Source organism: Salmo salar, chromosome 17 (assembly GCF_965601325.2).
Source record: "Salmo salar chromosome 17, fSalSal1, whole genome shotgun sequence".
Taxonomy (NCBI): Eukaryota; Metazoa; Chordata; class Actinopteri; order Salmoniformes; family Salmonidae; genus Salmo; species Salmo salar.
In genome coordinates, this window is record NC_138307.1 from 57,758,890 (window position 1) to 57,776,618 (window position 17,729).

At 46.3% G+C, this 17,729-nt stretch overlaps 1 protein-coding gene across 24 annotated transcripts in view; it reads left to right on the forward strand.

Moving 5' to 3' along the window:
• Positions 1–17,729, forward strand: part of LOC106576215 (CUGBP Elav-like family member 2) — a 291,724-nt gene that overhangs the window by 223,754 nt on the left and 50,241 nt on the right. For all 24 annotated transcript variants that reach the window (XM_082963896.1, XM_082963894.1, XM_082963892.1 and 21 more), the window contains 2 exons: positions 4,132–4,328; positions 16,430–16,512. In XM_082963896.1, the coding sequence (XP_082820022.1) occupies positions 4,132–4,328; positions 16,430–16,512 (280 nt within the window). The remainder of the gene's footprint in view (positions 1–4,131; positions 4,329–16,429; positions 16,513–17,729) is intronic.

Below are 17,729 nucleotides of genomic sequence, written 5' to 3' on the forward strand. Positions count from 1 at the left end.
TGTACAAACAATAGTATGCAGGTATAATCACCATGGGACCACGCAGCCGTCATACCGCTCAGGAAGGAGACGCGTTCTGTCTCCTAGAGATGAACGTACTTTGGTGCGAAAAGTGCAAGTCAATCCCAGAACAGAAAGGACCTTGTGAAGATGCTGGAGGAAACGGGTACGAAAGTATCTACATCCACAGTAAAACGAGTCCTATATCGACAGCAAAGAAGAAGCCACTGCTCCAAAACCGCCATAAAAAAGCCAGACTACGTTTTGCAACTGCACATGGGGACAAAGATCGTACTTTTTGGAGAAATGTCCTCTGGTCTGATGAAACAAAAATAGAATTGTTTGGCCATATTGACCATCGTTATGTTTGGAGGAAAAAGGGGGAGGCTTGCAAGCCGAAGAACACCATCCCAACCGTGAAGCACGGGGGTGGCAGCATCATGTTGTGGGGGTGCTTTGCTGCAGGAGGGACTGGTGCACTTCACAAAATAGATGGCATTATGAGGCAGAAAAATTAAGTGGATATATTGAAGTAACATTTCAAGACATCAGTCAGGAAGTTAAAGCTTGGTCGCAAATGAGTCTTCCAAATGGACGATGACCCCAAGCATACTTCCAAAGTTGTCCAAAATGGCTTAAGGACAACAAAGCCAAGGTATTGGAGTGGCCATCACAAAGCCCTGACCTTCATCCTATAGAAAATTTGTGGGCAGAACTGAAAAAGTGTGTACGACAAGGAGGCCTACAAACTTGACTCAGTTACACCAGCTCTGTCAGGAGGAATGGGCCTAAATTCACCCAACTTATTGTGGGTAACTTGTGGAAGGCTATCTGAAACGTTTGACCCAAGTTAAACAGTTTAAAGGCAATGCTACTAAATACTAATTGAATATGTGTAAACTTCTGACACCCTGGGAATGTGATAAAAGATATAAAAGCGGAAATAAATCATTCTCTACTATTAATCTGACATTTCACATTATTAAAATAAAGTGGTGATCCTAACTGACCTAAGATTAGGAATTTTTACTAGGATTAAATTTCAGGAATTGTGAACAACTGAGTTTAAATGTATTTGGATAAGGTGTATCTAAACTTCTGACTTCAACTGTACACGGTCACGCAGTATGCGTTTTATAACAGATCATGAAGCTTTATGAGCATTCATAGAGCTGTATGACTGTGCATGGCTGTGTGATGGGGCATGTTGGCAGTGATGGGCAGGGTGAATGGTTCAAAAGGGCATTGTGGCTTATCCCTATAGACTAATTCTCTCTCCCAGGCCTCAAACAACCACACAATGAGGAATTGTCTCTCTCTCTCTCACACTCTCTCACACACACACACACTAACAAGCCTTTTACACAGAGTGTGTTAGTGGGTTGTTGTTGTGCTTCCAGCCTGGGGTGTCGAGGGATGGATATACTGCAGGTGTCATGGCTGTGCTGTGTGCCAGGGAAGCCGTTCATCTCCCGTTTTTAAATGTCTAACGTTCAAGCAATGCTCTGCTTTATGAGTGTGAACGTTGGCGTAACGCTTGGTGTTCATTGGGGCCGTAACTTCTTCCCGGTCCCCTCGGCGCTGTGGCTGGGATTTATCGTCCAGCTTACAGTGGAGTGATTGCCGTGGGGACCGTTAGCACTCGTTTGCTCGTTCCCTCGTTCTCCCGGCTTGGTCATTTATTTGACATGTCCTTTAAGTCCTTTAAAGAATTGGGCGTTTCTGCCGAACGCCTGAGCTCTTTCTGCAAGAGATGGATGGGCCGTGTTCAAAGGTCTGTATGTTCTCCCTCCCTTCATCCCTCGTTCTCTCTTTTTATTCCCCTCCTCCTTCCTTCTCTCTTCTTCTCTTTTTTGATTCCCTCTTTTCCTCCTTCTCTCCCTGAGCTTTATAGAGTGGTATTACGGCTGTCAGCAAGCCAAGCAAGGGATTTGGGCTTGTTTTGTTTCTGCCTCTCAAGATAATGCTCTCTCCTTTCTCCTGTGGAGAATAACAAAAGTGAAAGTAGAGCGATAAAGCAGCACATTGACTTCAGCTTGTTTAGTTTGGGTTTTTACTCTGGTTCCGTGGTACCGCAGGCTGAAGTGGAGACTGAGACTGTGTGTGTGCTGGTACATTCTAGCCCTATTCATGCAGCTGGCCCTGGGATCAATGGCAACTGTGCTGATTGCTCGAGGCTGGCGGACGTTTTTAGAGAAATCGTTAAGATGTAAAAACAAGCCATTGTGATCCCAGATTGTTCCCTCAGGGAGTCGTGTGTGTGTGTGTGTGTGTGTGTGTGTGTGTGTGTGTGTGTGTGTGTGTGTGTGTGTGTGTGTGTGTGTGTGTGTGTGTGTGTGTGTGTGTGTGTGTGTGTGTGTGTGTGTGTGTGTGTGTGTGTGTGTTTGCGCAGTCGCATACACCATTTATCTTCTGAGGTATTGCAGTGTTGATTTTCTCTTTTTAAAAAGCTTACCAGGTTCAAGTTTTTATTTGATACACACAAGGCCAATTGAATGTGATTCGTGACAACATTGACTAATTGAGCAGAGAGAAAGAAGCAGAAAAATGAAAGGTTAGAGAGACTTAAAAACGTGAACTTATGTAAGTGTATGGTATGTGTGTGTTATGGTACCATGTCATGTAGTGTTTTGTAATGCAGTCCAGGCCCTCAGCACTCAGCAGACTAAATCCCTTCTACAGAGTGAGCCAGACCTGCATTAACACCATGCATTCCCTCTGCTCATCACCACACACACACACACACACACACACACACACACACACACACACACACACACACACACACACACACACACACACACACACACACACACATTTGTTTTACTATCCTTGTGGGGATCAAACAATTGATTCCCATTCAGAATCCTATTTTCCCTAACCTTAACCCCTAATTCTAATTCTAACCCATATTTTAACCCTAAACCTAACCCTTTTTCATTGTGGGGACCCTCTTGTCCCCACTTGTCCAAATTGTCCTTGTTTTAATATTCCTTGTGAGGACTTCTGGCCCCCACAAGGATAGCAAATCCAAAAAACAGACCCACACATTCCCTGGTGTTGCTGTCCCCTTTTATCTACATGCTCAGAGGGAATCTGTTTTCTTGAAATCATGTTATGTGGATTAAAAAAATGTATGTACGGATCTCCCCTTCCTAGGGATTGTGCTGTTTATCAATTTGAGTTGAACAAAGGGGTATAATGGGTTCGCACTAAAATATATGTTGCATAAAGCTTACTTCATTATTCAAGGTTTTAAATGTTTTACTGCATCAGGGATAGCGTACACAGACATTTCAGCTTTACAGCCTTCTACATTGTGTAGGTAAAATGTTCTTTCATCCAAAACAGCATTTGTAAAGATCAAAAGATGAGCAGCAGGTGCTTCTAATCAGGGTTGTCCCTCATCTGCCAATCAGGGCCCCTCTGGTCTACTTGTATACATATTAGTCACAAAGAGATACAGAATTATAAGGGATGGGAGAGGGCACGAAGAACAACTCACCAATCAATCGCCGCAGGTGTCCGCTCACCTAAATGCGTCACATCAATTCATGTGATAGCCCACCACAATGGACATCAGGCACAGCCGTTCAGAAATATGTGGGGCCAACCTCATAAACGATGTGCAAAATCTGATATGGACAGTGTGTAACAGTCTAAACGTGGCTTATAGGAAGGAGGTGGAATCTAGTTCTTTGTTTAAACCGTGTGGAGATGGGTAATTGAATGTATATATCCACATGGCTTCTCTTTGGAGTAATGTCACCTCCTCCACGTGATGGCTGAATCTTCCATCCCGACGCAACGCAATTTATTAATACACGGATTTTGTCCTATAAAGTGTCTCGCGACCGCTGAGGTGATATCTTGACGTCTAATTTGGATTTATGTTCTCCAAGATGTACTTTGAAGGTGCGGAGATTATTCTAGATTTATTTTTTAGCCAAACATAAACGGAACGTTACAGGTTACACAGTGAACCCATCCTTGAGCTAGCTGCTACCCCAGTGGACCTCTCCTTCCCATCTTCCTTAGAATGTCAACACTGTGTACTTTCACGTCGTCCACGTCAGGTGTAGCTTCTGTGATCTGTTATGTAATCTGGCTCCCCCTGTTGTCTCTTTTCAGTAACGGCACGGCCGGGAAGATGAACGGGGCGCTGGAGCATTCGGACCAGCCCGACCCAGACGCCATCAAGATGTTCGTGGGCCAGATCCCTCGCTCCTGGTCAGAGAAGGAGCTGAAGGAGCTGTTTGAGCCCTACGGGGCTGTCTATCAGATCAACATCCTCCGAGACCGCAGCCAGAACCCTCCACAGAGCAAAGGTATGGCGGAGAGACAGTCATACACACACAGACCGAACACAGACAACAGCCAGAATGCTCAGCCGATCACTCACAGCTTATGCAATCCTACAGAGCAAAAGTAAGGAATAAACACAAAGGCATACTGTACAGTACACATGGATAAAATCCATCAATTCCAGACTGATATTTATCTGAAACTGTGTCTTTGACACAATACACAATTAATATATACATGTTCATCTCATCTGCGTTTTCCCGATGAACTTGTCAAGTCGGAGAGAAAACAAAAGAGGCTGCAGAGCCGACAATGAGACAATGCTGCTGCCACATTAGCAGACACACATCAACCACACAGATAGAGAGAGAGAGACAACAGAATGCACTGTGATGACAGGCAGCATGAGGAGACAGTGGGAGTAGGCGGATGGAAGATGTATGGATGAGAGGAGATTTTGGTAAAGGCCACTGCAGACACACACCTGTTTATGTCATATTTTATTTATCTTCACTAAATCAAGAAATAAAAAGGAAGAATGGAAGAGAAGGAGCAAGAGCTTTCCCTCACCTCCCCATCCCCACAGCATCTCTCTGTTTTGCTCTCTCTTTTCCCTCATCTCCCTCTCCATCCCGCTCTCTCTTTCTGAGTCACAAGCTTCCACAAGCCTTGACACAGCAATTCACCAGTCTGCCAAGGGGAGACAGGGACATACCTAAATCAAATCATTCGGCCTAAACTCACTGTCATGTGCTGTGTGAGTCTGAGTGTGTTCATGCTTGTGTGTATCTCTCGCTCTCCCTTTCTCCCTATCCATCTCTCCACAGCTCCTCTTCTGTCTGTGTCCCTGACCTCTGGATGACTTCACTTCCTCTTTGTTTTTCCGTAGGAGATGAGGCCAATATGTTGCTCTCGTCAACCTCTCCTCTCTTCCTCCATTGTCTTTCTCTGTCGCTAAGCCCTTGAGTCGTCCTGATTTCTCTGGTTGATGAGTCAAAGTGTGGGAGAGTGTCACTCATAGACACTTTACTTTAAGTAGGGAAAACAGCCTCTCCTCTCTTCCTTGAGACTGTAAACACTCAACAATCTCTCGCTCTCTCTCTTTGTCTGGCCTGTAAAATGGAGGATTGGATTGAACAGGAAATTGAGTGTTTGATAGAGCTCTGTCTAGGCTTGTATATTCCCAGGCTTTAGGCGCTGTTGTTTTCTCGTCGTTGCATAAGAACTCTCTAGCGCGACATGGCCTTGTCCGAGCCCTCACACACAGTGGAGCCGCAATGGCCCCTCTCGGCTCCACAGTTGCACTGGAGCCAATTCTCATTTCATTGGTGTCAAGGAAAATGTGCCCCTTTCCCCCCGGTCTGTTTAGCTTAAATTAATGACCATATTTTCAGAGTGGTCTCAGTTAGACGGTTGAGTGAGTGTGCTCCGTCACCCCTGGCGATCCAGAGGCCGGGTCAGCGGCTCTCTCTTGACTATTACTACAGTAATTTGGATTTGTGAAGTTGAGTTTTATTTTATTTTATTTTATTTTATTCTCTCTCTCTCTCTCTCTCTCTCTCTCTCTCTCTCTCTCTCTCTCTCTCTCTCTCTCTCTCTCTCATTAATGGTAGATACACACATTCCTCCTTACACATACTGTTACTGATGCTTCTAGAAAATGTTTTCCGACAGTTTTCATGTAAAAGATGGCGCAATGAATCCATTTTACATCAGTGAGTTGGTAGACAGTGTTTCCCGTCTGAGTGGTCGTCTTTAGATGGTTGTTCTGCAGGAAGGGCAGCTGCTAGCTGAGTTGAGCCTGGTCCCAGGCCTGGACTATCTGATGGATGCTGTGTCTGTGTGAACGCTGGCCAGTGCAGTATGGGCAGTTTAGTTTGGCTGCTGTTGCTTTAATGTGTTAAGAGTCAATAAACAGATGAGTGGAGAGAGCGAGAGAGAATTTGATTTAGCACTGAGAGAGGGGGATGAGAGAGGGAGGAGAGGAGAGAGGGCCAGAGGGGTAAACAAAGACAGTGCTCCTCTCTCAACAACAGTTTGCATCCCAGGTTTGTTTGCATCTGTTGTCTAGCCGGGTGTGTACAGCACAGTTGTGAGTGTGTGTGTGTGTTGGCAGGGGACATACTATGTCATTAATCTTAATGATCACGCCTGTCCTCATGGAGGACACACAAAATGGGTGTAATGTCTTCATTAGAAAGTTGTATATACTGCACAATTCTCTGGACATGGGGTCTGAAATAACGACACCTCACATCAGCAACACACATGCTGAAATATAATAATATTTCACTATATCTGATTGTCCATCACCACTCTCCATGTACATCCACTCTGGGGTTTCCCACTGTAGTATCCAGGAGCATCCAGCTCTCCAATGGCACACATTCACCTTTACAAATCTAATTCAACCTCATTCTCCCTCAACGCTGAGGTAACGCTGGGCCAACGCTTTGCCTCCAACACAATTATCTCCTCTAATGGATTCAGTAGAGACCGGGCCGGCCGGAGTCAGAACACTGATTTATTTCATTCTTTCCTTAAGCAGCACAGCCAATTAGATTGCCATAACAAGACATTCGCTGTGTTAGCAGTCTACCCAAGTCCAATTAGTGAGTGACTGCAGGTGGATTTTATAATGGGCGGGGGGGGGGGGGGGGGGTGAGATGTGTGTATTGGCGTGTGCAGTGCTGGAAGCCTACTGTGTGTTTGGGGTTAGCCGGGGAACAGCGTTTTTGAGGATTTAATTTGGAGCCGTTTCTCCACAGTTAGTTGTGGTGGATTTGTAAAGTGCAGTGTGTCCTAATCTAGTCTGAAGGTACAGTGGACATGAGGAGATATTGCCAGTCAAAGATCCAATCTTCTCAACACAGGCCACTGTGGCTGAATGTACCTCCCAACCCCCTTCTCTCACTCTCTTCCCCCTCTATCAATCCACTCCTCTCCTGCTTTATTGAGTATGATCTATTTCTCACACACACACACACACACACACACACACACACACACACACACACACACACACACACACACACACACAGCGTATAGTGTTCTCCCGTGTAGCCACTCTAACCAGAGGGTGGTGTGGTCAGTAATTGCAGCAGTAGAGTTAATTAATGTAGGTCAGAGGCTGGGGGTGAGGGGGGGGGGGGGTCTTCCTGGGTGCTGGGGCCCCAGTGAAGAGTGCAGGGACCTGGTGTAGAGTGCCCTCTAACCCCCCTCCCTCACATTCAGCTCCTCCATCTAGCTCTGCACAACCAGATTAGTGCTGTTCAGTTCTCTCTCCATCTCTATTGCTCTGTCTCCTCTATCCCCTCTATCCCCTCCCTGTTAATAAACCATGCTAACATTCTGTTCCTCGTTTGCTGCACTCAATCTGCAATCTGACGAAATCGTTCCACTCTTTTTCACCCTCCCTCCCTCCCTCCCTCCATGCCAGTCCTCTCTTCTCTTACCCCTCTCCTTCCATCCGTGCCTCTTCACCCCCTCTTCTCTCATCCCTTTTATTTTTCCTCTCCCCTCTCTCTACCCCCCCCCCCCCCTCTGTCTACTGTGATGGTGTGGACCTGTGGTTGTGGATGTTGTTATTGACAGTGTGAGAAGGGCACAGGTTTTTTGTGCAGTCAAAAGGCTCCTTCAGTAGATATAAAGCATTTATGAACACCGTCTCTCTACTAATCTCTATTCCTCTCACTGGCTGCTCTCTACTCCCCCTCCCTGCATTATGCGCATGTGTGTGTATATATATATATATATATATATATATTCTTTCTACTCTGTGTGTTTTGTGCATGCCTGCATGTGTGTATGTGTGTATATTTTCTTTCTCCTCTGTGTGTTTTGTGCATGCCTGTGTGTGTATGTCTAGTGTAGCGTGTGTGGTGTATTCTATGCCTTGTTGGCCTTCATATAAATGTTGAGAGGGAGAGAGAGGCTATTCACAGTACCTTCCGTGTTGTAGTACTCCAGACTGCTCTCCAGACCAGATATTCAGTGTCTCGGTCTTGTCTTGGTGTCAGATACATTTGTACTCGGTCTTGAATCTGTCTCCGACAGTGAGGACTCGTCATTTTTTCCCGAGACCAGCGGAGTAAAAACAACTCCAGTCAGCACATAAAACTGCTTCACCAGCCCAAATATATACACTCCTTTCTGGAAACATTAAGACAGTATGTTAACAGTCTTTATATCTATAATATACATGTTTCTGCAGTGATGAACCTATAGGTCTTCAGTGTGTGACAGGTTAGTACAGTGGTGAACCTATAGGTCTTCAGTGTGTGACAGGTTAGTACAGTGGTGAACCTATAGGTCTTCAGTGTGTGACAGGTTAGTACAGTGGTGAACCTATAGGTCTTCAGTGTGTGACAGGTTAGTACAGTGGTGAACCTATAGGTCTTCAGTGTGTGACAGGTTAGTACAGTGGTGAACCTATAGGTCTTCAGTGTGTGACAGGTTAGTACAGTGGTGAACCTATAGGTCTTCAGTGTGTGACAGGTTAGTACAGTGGTGAACCTATAGGTCTTCAGTGTGTGACAGGTTAGTACAGTGGTGAACCTATAGGTCTTCAGTGTGTGACAGGTTAGTACAGTGGTGAACCTGTAGGCCTTCAGTGTGTGACAGGTTAATACAGTGGTGAACCTATAGGTCTTCAGTGTGTGACAGGTTAGTACAGTGGTGAACCTAAAGGTCTTCAGTGTGTGACAGGTTAGTACAGTGGTGAACCTATAGGTCTTCAGTGTGTGACAGGTTAGTACAGTGGTGAACATATAGGCCTTCAGTGTGTGACAGGTTAGTACAGTGGTGAACCTATAGGTCTCCAGTGTGTGACAGGTTAGTACAGTGGTGAACCTATAGGTCTTCAGTGTGTGACAGGTTAGTACAGTGGTGAACCTATAGGTCTCCAGTGTGTGACAGGTTAGTACAGTGGTGAACCTATAGGTCTTCAGTGTGTGACAGGTTAGTACAGTGGTGAACCTATAGGTCTTCAGTGTGTGACAGGTTAGTACAGTGGTGAACCTATAGGTCTTCAGTGTGTGACAGGTTAGTACAGTGGTGAACCTATAGGTCTTCAGTGTGTGACAGTTTAGTACAGTGGTGAACATATAGGCCTTCAGTGTGTGACAGGTTAGTACAGTGGTGAACCTATAGGTCTTCAGTGTGTGACAGGTTAGTACAGTGGTGAACCTATAGGTCTTCAGTGTGTGACAGGTTAGTACAGTGGTGAACCTATAGGTCTTCAGTGTGTGACAGGTTAGTACAGTGTGGACTTTTTAGAAAACACAAAGGGCCAGTGGTGTAGTGCAGGGTATACGCAGGTATAAGCTGTATGGGGCATGGCGTATACTCACTTCTTAATCCCTACTGATGTGTGTGTGTGTGCTTGGTTGGGACAAGCATGAATTGACAGGCAAGCTGCAGAAGTACTCGGAGGCTACAATTCCCCATCGTTTATCAGTGCAATTTTGACGGCCAACTAGCTGAAAAGGTTTGAGAGGGTTTATCTAATGTTCCTTGGTTAGATTTTAGCTCATCTTGCTCTGGCTTGCATGAGTTGTTGATCTTGTTGTTGATGTGCATAACTGAGGGGAGAGAGCAGACCTTTTCATGGTGGTTTGATCAAGAGGACTGTAAAGTTCCCAAATGTAACAGGACTCCCGTGGTGTTTACATATTTGCAGAAATCCATTCAGGTGTATTTTGTGGCATTTGGTGAATGTGTTCTAATGATCTAAAGTCACGCTGTTGCTACTGACTGTAAACACACAGTCCAGTTCAGTGTGAATGATGGAAGGTCCTACTGACTGTAAACACACAGTCCAGTTCAGTGTGAATGATGGAAGGTCCTACTGACTGTAAACACAGTCCAGTTCAGTGTGAATGATGGAAGGTCCTACTGACTGTAAACACACAGTCCAGTTCAGTGTGAATGATGGAAGGTCCTACTGACTGTAAACACACAGTCCAGTTCAGTGTGAATGATGGAAGGTCCTACTGACTGTAAACACAGTCCAGTTCAGTGTGAATGATGGAAGGTCCTACTGACTGTAAACACACAGTCCAGTTCAGTGTGAATGATGGAAGGTCCTACTGACTGTAAACACAGTCCAGTTCAGTGTGAATGATGGAAGGTCCTACTGACTGTAAACACACAGTCCAGTTCAAAGTGAATGATGGAAGGTCCTACTGACTGTAAACACACAGTCCAGTTCAGTGTGAATGATGGAAGGTCCTACTGACTGTAAACACAGTCCAGTTCAGTGTGAATGATGGAAGGTCCTACTGACTGTAAACACACAGTCCAGTTCAGTGTGAATGATGGAAGGTCCTACTGACTGTAAACACACAGTCCAGTTCAGTGTGAATGATGGAAGGTCCTACTGACTGTAAACACAGTCCAGTTCAGTGTGAATGATGGAAGGTCCTACTGACTGTAAACACAGTCCAGTTCAGTGTGAATGATGGAAGGTCCTACTGACTGTAAACACACAGTCCAGTTCAGTGTGAATGATGGAAGGTCCTACTGACTGTAAACACACAGTCCAGTTCAGTGTGAATGATGGAAGGTCCTACTGACTGTAAACACACAGTCCAGTTCAGTGTGAATGATGGAAGGTCCTACTGACTGTAAACACAGTCCAGTTCAGTGTGAATGATGGAAGGTCCTACTGACTGTAAACACACAGTCCAGTTCAGTGTGAATGATGGAAGGTCCTACTGACTGTAAACACACAGTCCAGTTCAGTGTGAATGATGGAAGGTCCTACTGACTGTAAACACACAGTCCAGTTCAGTGTGAATGATGGAAGGTCCTACTGACTGTAAACGCACAGTCCAGTTCAGTGTGAATGATGGAAGGTCCTACTGACTGTAAACACACAGTCCAGTTCAGTGTGAATGATGGAAGGTCCTACTGACTGTAAACACACAGTCCAGTTCAGTGTGAATGATGGAAGGTCCTACTGACTGTAAACACACAGTCCAGTTCAGTGTGAATGATGGAAGGTCCTACTGACTGTAAACACACAGTCCAGTTCAGTGTGAATGATGGAAGGTCCTACTGACTGTAAACACACAGTCCAGTTCAGTGTGAATGATGGAAGGTCCTACTGACTGTAAACACACAGTCCAGTTCAGTGTGAATGATGGAAGGTCCTACTGACTGTAAACACAGTCCAGTTCAGTGTGAATGATGGAAGGTCCTACTGACTGTAAACACACAGTCCAGTTCAGTGTGAATGATGGAAGGTCCTACTGACTGTAAACACACAGTCCAGTTCAGTGTGAATGATGGAAGGTCCTACTGACTGTAAACACACAGTCCAGTTCAGTGTGAATGATGGAAGGTCCTACTGACTGTAAACACACAGTCCAGTTCAGTGTGAATGATGGAAGGTCCTACTGACTGTAAACACAGTCCAGTTCAGTGTGAATGATGGAAGGTCCTACTGACTGTAAACACAGTCCAGTTCAGTGTGAATGATGGAAGGTCCTACTGACTGTAAACACACAGTCCAGTTCAGTGTGAATGATGGAAGGTCCTACTGACTGTAAACACACAGTCCAGTTCAGTGTGAATGATGGAAGGTCCTACTGACTGTAAACGCACAGTCCAGTTCAGTGTGAATGATGGAAGGTCCTACTGACTGTAAACACACAGTCCAGTTCAGTGTGAATGATGGAAGGTCCTACTGACTGTAAACACACAGTCCAGTTCAGTGTGAATGATGGAAGGTCCTACTGACTGTAAACACAGTCCAGTTCAGTGTGAATGATGGAAGGTCCTACTGACTGTAAACACACAGTCCAGTTCAAAGTGAATGATGGAAGGCCCTACTGACTGTAAACACACAGTCCAGTTCAGTGTGAATGATGGAAGGTCCTACTGACTGTAAACACAGTCCAGTTCAGTGTGAATGATGGAAGGTCCTACTGACTGTAAACACACAGTCCAGTTCAGTGTGAATGATGGAAGGTCCTACTGACTGTAAACACACAGTCCAGTTCAGTGTGAATGATGGAAGGTCCTACTGACTGTAAACACACAGTCCAGTTCAGTGTGAATGATGGAAGGTCCTACTGACTGTAAACACAGTCCAGTTCAGTGTGAATGATGGAAGGTCCTACTGACTGTAAACACAGTCCAGTTCAGTGTGAATGATGGAAGGTCCTACTGACTGTAAACACACAGTCCAGTTCAGTGTGAATGATGGAAGGTCCTACTGACTGTAAACACACAGTCCAGTTCAGTGTGAATGATGGAAGGTCTGTGTGACAAATGGCTTGTTGGTATAAAAGTCTACTGTGGCTCTGATTGGCTATAGCCCACCGGTCTGTGTTGACTCCCGTCCTGGACAAGACAGATGTTTTTATTCGGTTTTATTTGCTGCAGTGTCTATTTATTGTCCAAACGCACAGCCTCTTTCCCACTTAATATTGCTATATAATTTTCACAGATGCCTTAGTATACGTAATTGTCAAACATTCTAAGAATTTATGAAAATGTGAAAATGACCATATCTAAGTGGTCACTTGTCAGAATGTATTTTTTAAATGTGTCATATTCTTCCTGGGGGTGTAAATGTCATGTTGCTAAAATGCTGTCAGTTCCACTTTAAATGCAACAATGTTTAACACACACACAAGTTATTTTCAAAGAGATGGCTAACAACAGAAAACACGCTGCAGTTCCACTCACCAGATGATGCTCATTATTCTTGAAAAGAGAGAAGCTAACAAATTAGCAACAACATCCTCTTTGATAACACCTGCTGGCCTTCAAGAAGGCAGTAGATTTTGTAAAAACGGTCCCTCCCATTAAGTCAAAATGTGATTGGTTGATTCCACTGTCACTCCACACAAATTTGGCCCTAATACAGTTGAATGGCATGTGCCTTTATCTGGCTTCTGATGGCCTAGCCAATGGCTGACTTAGCTAGCTAGATGTATCTCCCCAGAGACAGCAAAGAAAAATCCTCATTGGTGTTAACCCTCAGTGTTAACACTTCCCTTACCAACAAAAACTGACAAGATTAAATCAGAACATCATTATTATTATTATTATTATTATTATTATAATCAATATTTTATAAATCCTTATCCCTTCTTTGAAGGCCAATCGTTCCCCACTGTATTTGGGTTAGTAATAATTTGTAGAATGGCTCTATTTTCCTCAGCATGCATTTCTTCACTATTTTTAATGTCTAAAGAATCTATATTGTTCTGAAATATGAACACAGAAATACTGGACATTTTGAACTCTTATTATGGTGGCGATTTGACAAAATTACAATCATGGTCTTTAATTTGACCTGCATTTTTCTGGTCTCGGTCTTGACTCTGTCTCAGACCCCTAGTCACCCTCCCGATCTCGGTCTTGACTCTGTCTCAGACCCCTCGTCACCCTCCCGGTCTCGTCCTGCCTCCCGGTCTCGGTCTTGACTCTGTCTCAGAACCCTTGTCACCATCCTGGTCTCACCCCTCCTCCGGTCTTGGTCTTGGCTCAGGCTCGCCCCTCCTCTGGTCTTGGTCTTGACTCAGTCTCACCCCTCCTCCGGTCTTGGTCTTGACTCAGTCTCGCCCCTCCTCTGGTCTTGGTCTTGACTCAGTCTTGCCCCTCCTCCGGTCTCGGTCTTGACTCGGTCTCGCCCCTCCTCTGGTCTTGGTCTTGACTCAGTCTCGCCCCTCCTCCGGTCTCGGTCTTGACTCAGTCTTGCCCCTCCTCCGGTCTCGGTCTTGACTCGGTCTCGCCCCTCCTCTGGTCTTGACTCGGTCTCACCCCTCCTCCGGTCTCGGTCTTGACTCGGTCTCGGTCTTGACTCGGTCTCGCCCCTCCTCCGGTCTCGGTCTTGAATCGGTCTCGCCCCTCCTCCGGTCACGGTCTTGACTCGGTCTCGCCCCTCCTCCGGTCTCGGTCTTGAATCGGTCTCGCCCCTCCTCCGGTCTCGGTCTTGACTCGGTCTCGCCCCTCCTCCGGTCTCGGTCTTGACTCGGTCTCTCCTCTCCTCCGGTCTCGGTCTTGACTCGGTCTCGCCCCTCCTCCGGTCTCGGTCTTGACTGGTCTCGCCCCTCCTCCGGTCTCGGTCTTGACTCGGTCTCGCCTCTCCTCCGGTCTCGGTCTTGACTCGGTCTCGCCCCTCCTCCGGTCTCGGTCTTGACTCGGTCTCGCCTCTCCTCTGGTCTCGGTCTTGACTCGGTCTCGCCTCTCCCCCGTCTCGGTCTTGACTCGGTCTCGCCTCTCCTCCGGTCTCGGTCTCGACTCGGTCTCGCCCCTCCTCCGGTCTCGGTCTCGACTGGTCTCGTCCCTCCTCCGGTCTTGGCCTGGACTCGGTCTCGCCCCTCCTCCGGTCTCGGTCTTGACTCGGTCTCGCCCCTCCTCCGGTCTCGGTCTTGACTGGTCTCGCCCCTCCTCCGGTCTCGGTCTTGACTGGTCTCGCCCCTCCTCCGGTCTTGGCCTTGACTCGGTCTCGCCCCTCCTCCGGTCTCGGTCTTGAATCGGTCTGGCTTTAGGTGGTCTCGAACACAGTAGTGAGTACACTACTGCTAGTTTTGTGTGTGAGTGTTTTGCATGAGCCCAATTCTGATCGTTTTTCACTAATTGTTCTTTTGACCAATCACATACGCACCGAAAAAGACCTGATGTGAAGTGAAGAGACCTGCTGTGATTGGTCAAAAGTTGGTCTGCATGTCTAAACGCAGCCTTAGTGTGTGAGAACTATGCTCTGCTCTTTGATCCTCTTCCTGACAGCACACCAACAGGGACAGCCAACCACACGCCACATCGCTAGCCCTCACATGCCCTACGCTATGAGAATCACAATACACCACTACTGCTACACTTACCATCCCATACACAGGCCCTACGCTATGGGGATCACAATACACACCACTACTGCTACACTTACCATCCCATACACAGGCCCTACGCTATGGGGGATCACAATACACACCACTACTGCTACACTTACCATCCCATACACAGGCCCTACGCTATGGAGATCACAATACACACCACTACTGTTACACCTACCATCCCATACACAGGCCCTACGCTATGGGGATCACAATACACACCACTACTGTTACACTTACCATCCCATACACAGGTCCTACGCTATGGGGATCACAATACACACCACTACTGCTACACTTACCATCCCATACACAGGCCCTACGCTATGGGGATCACAATACACACCACTACTGTTACACTTACCATCCCATACACAGGCCCTACGCTATGGGGATCACAGTGCTGATACGAAGCTCAAACCTGTCCATACACATGGGTATCACAACACACAGCTAATGCTAGGCTAATCCCTCCCATACACAGGCCCCACACCATGGGCATCACAACACACAGCTAATGCTAGGCTAACCCCTCCCATACACAGGCTATATACTATGGGAAAAGCTCGAACCTGCCCATACACAGTGCACTCCCTTCATGCTAGGCCAAGACCTTAACCATCCCAAACACAGACAACACCATATGAAAACACCTTTCCAATGGAATGCAATCATCAACCCCTCTGCAAAGCAATGCATACTACCAATTCCTCTCAGAAGGTGTAGGGTTAAAAATACATGGTACCTGTGCAGCATAACGGAAGTGAGATGGATGGACAGTAGGACTAGTCATTCACACACGTCTCAGAAAATGAAGAATTGAAAACTGTAATTGTGTGTGAAGCAGTGATTCTACATGACTCAGCAGTTCCTCTGCTCCTTATACTGCTGACTGTGGCTTAATGGTCTACAGCTGAACTGTCTGCTACCTACACTGGAGATTACTATTTCATTTATAATGACTTTCCTTCTTTCTCTCTCCCTCTCCCTCTCTCTCTCTCTCTCACTGGCTCTCTGACTGGCTCCTGCTTCTCCATCTTTCTCCCCTTCTCCCTCTCTTTGATATGTCTCTGTCATTCTGAAGTAATGTTACTCAAGTCATGAATAGTGAATTGTTTTAAAATCGTGAATGTTTTCTTTAAATGCTAAGCTGGTTTCTCCTTGAGCCTACTTTTGGCAGATGACGTAAAACTGTATGAATTAATTAAGAACTATTTTTTTGGTTACTTAACATGTTCTTCTCTCTGTCTCTTTCTCCCTCTCTCTTCTCCCAGGGTGCTGTTTTGTCACGTTTTACACACGGAAAGCTGCCCTTGAAGCCCAGAATGCATTGCATAACATAAAGACCTTAACAGGGGTGAGTGTGTGTTCTCGTTTCTCCTCGGCCCACGCTGCCCTGCTGTCACGCAGCGTCAGTGATATCTCCCATTATTGTCACGTCGCACACTGTGGCTGTCTGTATTGTGTGTGTGTGTGTGTGTGTGTGTGTGTGTGTGTGTGTGTGTGTGTGTGTGTGTGTGGTGTGTGTGTGTGTGTGTGTGTGTGTGTGTGTGTGTGTGTGTGTGTGTGTGTGTGTGTGTGTGTGTGTGTGTGTGTGTGTGTGTGTGTGTGTGTGTGTGTGTGTGTGTGTGTGTGTGTGTGTGTAGGGGCCTTTCCTCTACCAGACTCCTGCTGCTGTCCTCTGTCCATGTGTGTATATTAACCCCAATTTGAGGGATAGAAGAGCAATAGGATTTTGTCTCGGCTCCCCTCCCAGGTTCTGGAAGTCCCTAACTGCTCCTCTGGGTTTAACAGGCCCTTGGACCACGGTTACTCCTGCTTGGGGTGTTGGCAGGCTGCAGCCTTGGCTGTTTTGAGGCTCTGGAAGGATATTGATTAGAGGGAAGGGAAGTCTGTACACTGTATTCCTCTGGTTAGTGGATGGGCCTATTGGGTTAGAGAGGGTGGATATGAGGGTGGATATGAGGGTGGAGGGTGGATATGATACGTCACATGCGCTAAACATTTTAGGATTAGGGGAACGTGAAATTACCGCCCTCCTTCATTTCCTCTGTCCCTCTGCCAACTCCTCCTCCCTCTGTCCCTCCTTTCCCCAGGCAGGTAAAACCAACACACACAGGGCTGAATCAATAGCACCATAATCAAATCCATTTGAGCGGTTTTGGAAGGTGATGATTAACTCATTTAAAATGGCCTCCTCTGAGATCTCCATGGCAATGCAGCACTGCAGGCATGTTTAAACCTGATGGACTTTAATAAAGTACTGACTGACCTTCCTCTGGGAGGAGGGAGGGAGGGAGAGCTGGAGGGATGTCATGGGAGAGAGAGAGTCCATAAATGCTTTAATATTGAGTGGAGGTAGAGCGGTGGACAGAGAGAGCAATGGACAGAGAGGTGAGCTAAGGAGAGGACGGAGTGATGAGGAAAGGAGAGAGGGAGAGCACAGTTCGCTTTAGGGCAAGGCAATAAACGAGTTCAGCTAAAAAACAATAGGTGCTTATTAGCTCTCTGTCTCTCCCCCTCTTGTAAAAGGCAGTAGAACAATGTTTATATTGGCTCTCTGTCTCTCCCTCG